This window comes from Grampus griseus, assembly GCF_964374135.1.
Source record: "Grampus griseus genome assembly, chromosome: 16".
Classification (NCBI taxonomy): Eukaryota; Metazoa; Chordata; class Mammalia; order Artiodactyla; family Delphinidae; genus Grampus; species Grampus griseus.
Window position 1 is genome coordinate 27,163,289 of NC_139010.1, and position 10,602 is coordinate 27,173,890.

At 39.9% G+C, this 10,602-nt stretch overlaps 1 protein-coding gene across 1 annotated transcript; it reads left to right on the plus strand.

Moving 5' to 3' along the window:
• Nucleotides 1–4,715: 4,715 nt before the first annotated feature.
• On the plus strand, nucleotides 4,716–8,686 carry NUDT13 (nudix hydrolase 13; the record flags this gene model as incomplete). Its single annotated transcript, XM_082673535.1, is given in 8 exon segments — nucleotides 4,716–4,802; nucleotides 6,140–6,265; nucleotides 6,430–6,471; nucleotides 6,475–6,537; nucleotides 6,539–6,542; nucleotides 7,264–7,418; nucleotides 8,479–8,640; nucleotides 8,642–8,686. Coding segments are annotated over 8 exon segments (684 nt in total).
• Nucleotides 8,687–10,602: the final 1,916 nt, after the last annotated feature.

Consider the following 10,602-nt stretch of genomic DNA (forward strand, 5'->3'; position numbering starts at 1 on the left):
GAGGATCCCACATGCCGCGGAGCGGCTGGGCCCGTGAGCCATGGCCGCTGAGCCTGCGCGTCCGGAGCCTGTGCTCGGCAACGGGAGAGGGCACAACGGTGAGAGACCCGCATAACGCAAAAAAAAAAAAAAAAAAAAAAAGAAAAGAAATTATTACACTTATTAAATAAGTGTATGTCAAATATGGCTTCACTTTCATCAATGATCCCTTCAGTAGAGATAAGAAGCTAACGGCATCCACCTGGGGGAATAGATGTTTGAAACAAGAGTGCATTGAAGATAAATTTGCTTTTTATCATCCCTAGATTGAATAAGGGTTTCTGAAGGTATACTGTTTGTTCCTTGTCTGCAATAATAAAGTCTGCTCCCATCTCTAGGTGCTCTGTGGTTGATGTTTTATCACTGAACTTGTTTTCCTTTCACTCCACTGCATGTAAATTCTTGCCTCACAGCATAATATTGGCAAAGTACCTTGAGGTTCAATTCAGTAAATATTTATTACCCTTGAAGTTCAATTCAATAAATACTTATTGAATTGAGCCATTCAATATGCTAATTACCCATGATACAGAACTAAGGCAGACCCTGCCCTTAAGAAGATAATAGTCATTTTTGATAAAGGAGGTAAGAATATACAATGGAGAAAAGTCAGCCTCTTCAATAAGTGGTGCTGGGAAAACTGGACAGCTACATGTAAAAGAATGAAATTAGAACACTCCCTAACACCATACACAAAAATAAACTCAAAATAGATTAAAGACCTAAATGTAAGGCCAGACACTATAAAACTCTTAGAGGAAAACATAGGCAGAACACTCTATAACATTAATCACAGCAAGATCCTTTTTGACCCAACTCCTAGAGAAATGTAAATAAAACCAAAAATAAACAAATGGGACCTAATGAAACTTAAAAGCTTTTGCACAGCAAAGGAAACCATGAACAAGACCAAAAGACAACCCTCAGAATGGGAGAAAATATTTGCAAATGAAGTAACTGACAAAGGATTAATCTCCAAAATTTACAAGCAGCTCATGCAGCTCAATATCAAAAAAACAAACAACCCAATCCAAAAATGGGCAGAAGACCTAAATAGACATTTCTCCAAAGAAGATATACAGATTGCCAACAAACACATGAAAGGATGCTCAACAACACTAATCATTAGAGAAATGCAAATCAAAACCACAATGAGGTATCACCTCATACGAGTCAGAATGGCCATCATCAAAAAATCTACAAACAATAAATGCTGGAGAGGGTGTGGAGAAAAGGGAACCCTCTTGCACTGTTGGTAGGAATGTAAATTGATACAGCCACTATGGAGAACAGTATGGAGGTTCCTTAAAAAACTACAAATAGAACTACCATATGGCCCAGCACTCCCACTACTGGGCATATACCCTGAGAAAACCATAATTCAAAAAGAGTCATGTACCAAAATGTTCATTGCAGCTCTGTTTACAATAGCCAGGAGATGGAAGCAACCTAAGTGTCCATCATCGGATGAATGGATAAAGAAGATGTGGCACATATATACAATGGAATATTACTCAGCCATAAAAGAAACGAAATTGAGTTATTTGTAGTGAGGTGGATGGACCTAGAGTCTGTCATACAGAGTGAAGTAAGTCAGAAAGAGAAAAACAAATAACGTACGCTAACACATATATATGGAATCTAAGGGAAAAAAAAACGGTCATGAAGAACCTAGGGGTAAGACGGGAATAAAGACACAGCCCTACTAGAGCATGGACTTGAGGATATGGGGAGGGGGAAGGGTAAGCTGTGACAAAGTGAGAGAGTGGCATGGACATATATACACTACCAAACGTAAAATAGATAGCTAGTGGGAAGCAGCCGCATAGCACAGGGAGATCAGCTTGGTGCTTTGTGACCACCTAGAGGGGTGGGATAGGGAGGCTGGGAGGGAGGGAGACCCAAGAGGGAAGAGATATGGGGATATATGTATAGCTGATTCACTTTGTTATAAAGCAGAAACTAACACACCATTGTAAAGCAATTATTGTAAAGCAATTATACTCCAATAAAGATATTAAAAAAAAAAAGATCATAGTCTTTCAGGGGAGACACAGATTAACAAATAGCACCATGTAAGTGCAACCACAGAAGTATGGGCAAGGTATACAGTAGGACAAAGGAGGGAATGACCCCCTGTAGCCACCTGAAATCCTTTTTTAAAGAAATTTAGGATGTAAATAAATAAAAGGAATAACTGTGGTAGGAGACCAGTGCAGGAACAGAATTCTCAAAGATGAATGCTGTAAAAGAAACTAAGTACGGTTTTGTAATGCTTTGATTATTTCCAAAACACAGGTATTTATCTGAGCTGAAGGAATATGATGATGCATGTAAAAAAGCCCAGCAGACAGGAGCATTTTACCGCTTTCATAACCTGGCTCCTTTGGTTCAGAAATCAGAACATCAATACCTGGCCCCGCCAGCATAGCCTATTAGGTAAGCCCAGAGTAGACTAGTAAAGTAGACCAGGCTGTGGCCGCTAAGCAGAACTCGGTCCATATCAAATCACTGAGAAGAATCCTCCGAGTTTAGAGTCCAGATTTTTCAAACTTCTTCTGCCAATTAATTATTTAACGTATAAACCTGAATTGCCCAATCGAATATTTTTGGGTGATGGTTTGAACCACTATAGCCTTAAACCAAGGGTCAGGAAAACTGCTGTCCAAATTGGAACCCATGTCTGTTTTTTAAATACATTTTTATTGGAACACAGCCTCACTCATTCATTTACATATTGTTTATGACTGCTTTTGCACTACAATGGTAAAACAGAGTATTGTGACAGAGACCGTATGGCTCACAGAACTTGAAATATTTTGCCAACCCCTGCCTTGGACCAGCAATTTCCAGCCTCCAAGAAGCTGTTCACTGTTACACTGTTTAAGATTTGCATCATGACTTAATTTCTCCTTAGAAGGGTCAAAACTAAACGTGAACTAAAATTGTTTTGAGAACTCTTTTAAGGTATATAACTAGAGATATCTAAGCCATTGGGATTTGGCATTCAAGATGCTACCTTGAGTTTTATATGATGCCACTATGCAGAAACTTCTAAATACATTGCCAGGGTCAGATGTTGGAATACTTAGATAGGTAGTTTCTAGCAGTGCATAAGTATATGAGGATGTTTATCAGAAGGCACTAAATATTATTTATAGATTAGCAATGTAATCTTGTATTATGAACAAATAAATATGAGCCCTTCATGCACAGGAGGATAGATTTTCTCCCTATACAGCACTTGTCTTTACAGGCCAGGGTCTCAGATGAGTAGTCTACCCTGGCCCAAAAAAGCAGCATGATTTGAAGAGTAAACTATAGACCTGCTTTGGTCTCTCTACCATTTTAAGTTTGACACTTATTTTTTTTTCAGTGCTTTAATAAGTCAACTATCATGTATCTTTAAAACTAGGGGATATGCTCCTTTCATGATACAATCATAGAGTAATACAGTGTTACACAGAAAGAATTCCTTTAAACTCTTCAGACTGCTGATGAGAAAATGGAGGCCTTGAGAGGTTAAGTGATTAGGCCAAGATGATATAGCTAATTAGCTGCAGGGCAGTGACTAGAAGCCAGCTGTACCTACTTCAAGTTGAAGTAGATGGTTTCCAATAAGTCTAGTATGGCTCTGATGGTTTAATTAAAACCCTTGTTTTCTTCCCTTCTCCTTCTGTGTTTCTTCGAGTTGGAAAGACTCCTGGGTAAGTTTGGGCAGGACATGCAAACAACAGAATATTCCGTGCTAACTGGATGCTCCGAACAGCAAGAAGCATTGTTTGCTCTGGATCTAGGTCTAAATAGCTCCTCTTTCATAAATGGTACATAACATTATTCCTGATGGGTACTTCCCAGTGGTTCTTAGACTTTGGGATTCCACATAATAGTAAAATTTCAAAGAACATTTTAAGAATACAAAACAATTTCAATTTTTCTTAAGTTAGGACCTTAAAAGATAGTACCATCTACCATTATCATCACTTAAAGGACATTTTAATACTTTCTTTCTCAGCTAGGTGGTGGTACAAAGATGTTTACTGTATTATTCTCTGTACCTTTATACATTTATACCTTTATATGTCTTAAATATTTCATAAGAAATGTTTTAAAATCCATGACATTATTCTTATTTCTCTTATCAATGCAGGTGAATAAACATGTTACCTTGGAGTAGCTCTGGGTGTTCAGACCTGCATTTGGGAACTGGTTTGCTAGAGGCTCATGGCTCCTGTCAGGCTTTCCTTCTCTCTTTCACGGTGTAGCTGTAAATGTAATGATGCTGGAATGGAGGTTCAGATAGGAGCTTAGAGGTCCCCTTTCATCTTTTTAGCCAGGGATAGTGTGTGGCTAGTGCGAACGTTCTTATTGCCCCGAAGAGGATCTTGGGAAACACTATGCTCTAATGTTTCCCAAATTTGCCTGAATATAAGAATCTCCTGGTGCTTGTTAAAAAATCAAGATTTCTGGGCCTCACTCACCTGCTATTCAGAATCTCCAGGCAGGGGTTTGAGAACCTGTATATTTTTTTATTCTCCCTAGTTGAGTCATATTAGGTGAGTTTGGGAAACAATGTTCTAACAGAATATACTTGAGAGGGTCCCTGAGGTAAAGCTTGACATTCATTTCATTTTGTTCTCTTTTCTAATTTTTTAGCTTCCTTACAGAAACCTGAAATGGAGACAGAGCTCAAGGGGTCTTTCACTGGGCTGAGGAAGGCTCTCTTTCAGCTGAATGTGAAGGATGCCTCCTTGCTATCCATGGTAGATTGATTTCTTGGTTCTGTAGGAAATTAAGTAAAGTAGTGTATATGGGAAACATTTGATTTTTTTTTTTTTCAGATCATAGTCCTTCCTACAAACCTTGGCAGAAGGACAATGTGCTGTAGGGAGATTGCTTATTCTTCTTTCTTTTACCCTGTTTTTGGCAGGACCGTTGTTAGTACCATTGTCTCCTGAGGGTGTGCAGATATATGGCAATATGATCTATCAGCCTTATAAACATTTTTAATGACCCACAGCATGACATATACATCATGAGAAGTTATTTTATATTGCTTTAACGACTTGTCCTCCAGCTTTAGATTTCACTTGCTAAAGTGCTTTTGACTGCCCATTTAAAGAGGTATCTCTAAACATTTTTAAAATTATTTATATTTATTTTTGACTGTGCCAGGTCTTAGTTGCGGCACACAGGATCTTCGTTGTGGCATGCAGGCTTCTTTAGTTGCAAAATGCAGACTCTTAGTTGCAGTATCTAGTTCCCTGACCAGGGATGGAACCCAGGCCCCCTGCATTGGGAATGTGGAGTCTTACGCACTGGGCCACCAGGGAAGTCCCTTAACATTTTTTTTTTGTTTGTTTTGTTTTTTGTTTTTTTTTGCGGTACGCGGGCCTCTCACTGCTGTGGCCTCTCCCGTTGCAGAGCACAGGCTCCAGACGCGCAGGCCCAGCGGCCATGGCTCACAGGCCCAGCCGCTCCGCGGCATGTGGGATCTTCCCAGACCGGGGCACAAACCTGTGTCCCCTGCATTGGCAGGCGGACTCTCAACCACTGCGCCACCAGGGAAGCCCCCTTAACATTTTTTATTTGCAAAAAAATTCCAACTTTATTGGAGAGGAGTACATGTTGGGGTGGTAATTATACTGAAAATGTTTTCTTTTTAAGCTGGCTCATAAGTTCACAGGTGTTCATTATGATATTTTATATATCATATTTTTAAAATAATTCATAATACATTTAAAATATGCTTTTTAAAAATTCATACTTCAGAGAATTCCCTGGCGGTCCAGTGGTTAGGAGTTGGGCTTTCACTGTTGTGGGCCTGGTCAATCCCTGGTCGGGGAACTAAGATCCCGCAAGCCACACAGCACAGCCCCCCAAAATAAAATAAAATAAAATTCGTACTTCAGATGCTAGAGGACTATGTTCAAATAGTTTCCTTATTTTAAAGTTTAAATAGTTAATAAGCATTTAAAGTAGGTGAGCTGAAAAGGGATTGGTGTGTCCCTTTGAGTTGCTCTAAATAGTAGCCCCAGCACCATTATAATGAGCCCCACATACTCTCCAAATGAAACCAAGCCCATCTTTGTATTCCGAGGCTCAGGCTCTTCTCCATTGGCATGATGCTCATCAGTTCTGCAGCAGAAGTGGACAGCCCACCAAGAAGAATGTGGCTGGCAGCAAGCGTGTGTGCCCTTCCAATAAGATCATCTATTATCCACAGGTAATTATCGCTTTAAAAGGTCAGTAATCCAAGAAGGCTGTGCACTACTTTGTCTTGTGGATGGAAGCCTGTACAGCTAAAAGGCTTTCCTTAGTTACCCATTACTTTGTTTCATTAACAGGCCCCAAAGCCCTAGTGCCCAAGTTTCCATCCCCTTTTCCTAGATGACTCCTGTGGTGATCACTCTGGTGTCAGATGGGACTCAATGACTGCTTGCCCGCCAGAGTTCCTTTCCCAAGGGAATGTATTCTGCCTTGGCAGGTTTTTGTGATAATAGGTAAGGAATTTCGGGCATATACAGATAACATTGAAAGACATGAAATCTTATAGTATGCAATAGTATGTATTTCTTATTCTTGTTGCCATAGTGTCTCAAGCACATTCTTCCCTATTATATCAAGAAAACTACTTTGTGGCATCAATTCTCCAATATTTTATAGGCAAATTTTCAAACATAAGCATAGCTGGAAGATTTATACAGTAAACACCCATGTACTCACCACCTAAATTCCATAATTACTATGTTTACTTTATCACATATCTGTCTATGCATTTCTCTATCCACCCATTAATCCATCTTATTTTTTGATGCATAGATTGCAGACATTAGTACACTTCCTCCTAAATATTTCAACATGCATATTAATATTATATTAACTAGAATTTAATATTTATTTACAGGTTTGTTTGGTTTTTTTGTCAGTCTATTGGGGTAAAATTTGCAAATGGTGAAATGTGGCATGTGAACTTTATTAAAAACCTGAGGGCAGCAGTAGCCTCTCCGACTCTTATTTTGTGTAACTAACCTAGTAGGTTCAAGTATTGTGGTTCAATACCCAACTTCAGACTTGATTCCTAGTGTAGAGACTCAGAGATTTAGGGCTCCCCCAAGAGTATTTCATTGACTTGGGAGCCAGTTTTGCATTCCTTTCGCCAACGGGCTTCTGTATCACCCTTCCTGCTGCAGGGCTGTCCTGAATTAATCTGTGTGCTTATAGGTGAAAGTCTGGAAGAGGCTATCTGGCGAGAAGCTGCAGGAGAGGTGGGATTGGAGGTGGAAAGACTGCAATACTCTGCATCTCAGCACTGGCCCTTTCCTAATGGTGCACTCATGATTGCTTGTCATGCAACTGTGAAACCAGGGCAGACAGAGGTGAGTTCTGATGCTTCCCTTATGATATATCCTTTGCCTCATCCAAGCTGGTCCATAGGTACTTACTAAGCACCTGTCTAGTCCAGCATTGTTTAGATTATACAAAGACATGTAATATATGATTTATACCTTTAAGGAATTTGCAATCTTATAAACAACTAATCACCATAAAAATTGGGAGTGCCAACACAATCACCATTCTTCCTTGTATATATCTCAATCATGAAACAATTTATCTTTCATCATCAGGAAATTAACAGTCTTGCATAGAATAGGCACACAATAAATATATAAAATTTAATGACTGATTTCAGAATTGGTATTATTGCTCCAATCAGGATGTTGGGGACTAATAATATAAAATCATAGGAACTTCTGATTGAAAGGGACTTAGATGTTGTCTTATCCCACCTCACCTTGCTCTAACATCCCTGACAGATGGTGTTGTGGTCCCTATGTGCCAAAGTCTATTTTGTGCTTTGGTTTCTATACAATGAATAATATCTAATCTGTCTCAGCTCCCTGTGGATGCAGTTTGCATTTTTGCTTCTTGCAAGGCAGATACTATGCTTTTGACTATCATTAATTAACACATCCTTTGAAGAAGAGTAACATGTATATGTTCTTTTTTTTAGTTATATAATTTTACCTCTCAATGTTAACCACTTTTTTTTTTTTTTTTTTTTTTGGCCATGCCGCATGGCTTGCAGAATCTTAGTTCCCCAACCAGGGATTGAACCTGGGCCACAGTAGTGAAAGTGCCGAGTCCTAACCACTGGACCGCCCGGGAATTCCCAAACCACTCAATATTTTACTATTTGAGCTTCCAGGATTTAAAATTTTTTTTTTAATATTTAAAATATATACTTAACTCTCATCTCTTAATTATGGTACTTTTGCTTCTGGACCCTATCTAGAACAGATTATCTCCCAGACTATAGATCCCAGATATTACCTTCTAAGATTGCTCAGTTCTGGAACCATTTTCTCATCTTTGGCCGTCGTATTCTAAGTTTTGTATCTCCTAACCTTATAGCCTGTTTTTCCTTATGTCTTTCAGATCCAGGTGAACTTGAGAGAACTAGAAGCAGCTGCCTGGTTCAGTCATGATGAGGTGGCCACAGCCCTGAGGAAAGACAACCCATATTATCAGCAACAGAATGGGGCTTTCCCATTCTGGTTGCCCCCCCCCCCCAAGTTAGCCTTTACCCACCAACTGATAAAAGGAGTGGGTGGAAAAACCGACCTGTTCTATCCTGCCTGCTTAGCTCAGATCAGGCCACCTAATTAGATAAATCCCTCCTATCTCAGAGGGGCACATCAGAGATCAACTGATGAAGAGGTGGTGACGAAAGGTCATCTCCAGGCCAACATCATAAGAAGGCAGAGCAGATGGTGAGCCCCCAGCAAGGCACATCTGCCAGCAGTGTTAATAAAAGAAGTTCCTAATCACAGGCAATCAAAAATGCCAAAACTGATGAGATGACAATTGTCAAAATCAGAGGGAAAGCTGAAGCATTAGTTTGGATATGGGCCCTTGCTCATTCATTTTCTCCTGTGCTTTGGAAGCAAACATCTTTTGGCATGTGGCTTGTCAATGCTGGGTTTATACTAACTGCCAAAATGTGCCTGGTATAATTTTGGTTACAACTTTTATTTTAATATTGAAAATATATAGCAGATCTCAACCCTCTACTGAGTTCCTTTTTATCCTCATACAATTTAAAAAATAGCACATATTTTTTAAACAAATTTATTTACTTATTTATTTGTGGCTGTGTTGGGTCTTCGTTGCTGTGCGCGAGTTTTCTCTAGTTGCGGCGAGTGGGGGCTGCTCTTTGTTGTGGTGTGCGGGCTTCTCATTGCGGTGGCTTCTCTTGTTGTGGAGCACGGGCTCTAGGCGTGCGGGCTCGGTAGTTGTGGCTTGCGGGTTCTAGAGCGCAGTCTCAGTAGTTGTGGTGCACGGGGTTAATTGCTCCGCAGCATGTGGGATCTTCCTGGAGCAGGGCTCGAACCCATGTCCCCTGCACTGGCAGGCGGATTCTAAACCACTGTGCCACCAGGGAAGCCCAGCACAACATTTTTGAATTTGTGTAGAGGTAATTATTTTGTACATTGTAGTTAAATAAAAGCCATATTCCTTTAAGTCCTTCATCCCAGGAAAGTGGAAGTTAAGGTCTTCCTCAAGGTACTCTCTAGTAAATCAGAGGCAGTGATGTTCTATTGAGGTAACTGCATGCCAGTGGGGCTCAAGAGCGTAAGTCTTTTTTGCTGTTACTTGCTCAGTTTGTGACCCAGGGAAAAGATGATCACTTGCCATGCCTGTTTTCCTAAAGGTAAAATGGTTGCTGCCTTTTGCACACCCAGTAAGTGTAACTTCAATGAAGCGATCAGTGAAGATGAACCATTTCTTGAGTTTTATGGGATAAACTAAATTTAGGATTTCTTATCATTCATATATACCATTCTAAACCTTGTCATAGGGAAGAAGCACTTATCTGGAGGAAATGGAATAAATTTCTGTACCTTTGTTCAGATGTATATTTCTGTCTTATGAAGTGAGAAAATTGTAGAAAGTGAGAATTGGGGGTGGGAGTAATCTATTAGTGTGACAAACATTTAAGTCCAGATTCCAAGTCTGTGGAATGACTAAAGCAATATTCAGAAGAAATCCTGTTAGAGGTCTGTTTGAAAAGAGGAATGGCTGGGGAAAGTCTTATCTTCAGGTACTTTTAGGCAACTAACTAGTGATTAAAGACCCAAGTGCCAAAGACCCTAAGATTATTCACACATCCAAGTCCCACAGGACTAAGTAAAAGAGATTCTAGAACTAGAAAGATTGAAGTGACTGAATTTCCTTTTGATCCCAAAAGGTTGTTACTCTCACCATTGCCAGCAAAACATCATTGCTTTGGGGAAATCAAACTGCCTTCATCAGGAAATATTGAGGGATAATATGTGATGGGACTTGATTGTCCTGTTAGATTGGCAGCTTGCCCTGACCTGGGCTGAACCTAGCATGTAGAAGGGAAAAGCACTCTCGAAAGAGAGATCCTGAGATTTCTTCATATCTTGCAGTTAGAAGAAAACAGTTCAGGGTCCATGTGTATTACCATCTCCCAATGTTTTCTATCTCTTTGTGGGTGTGTTTGTGAGCACATGTGTACACAGTATTTTCAGACTG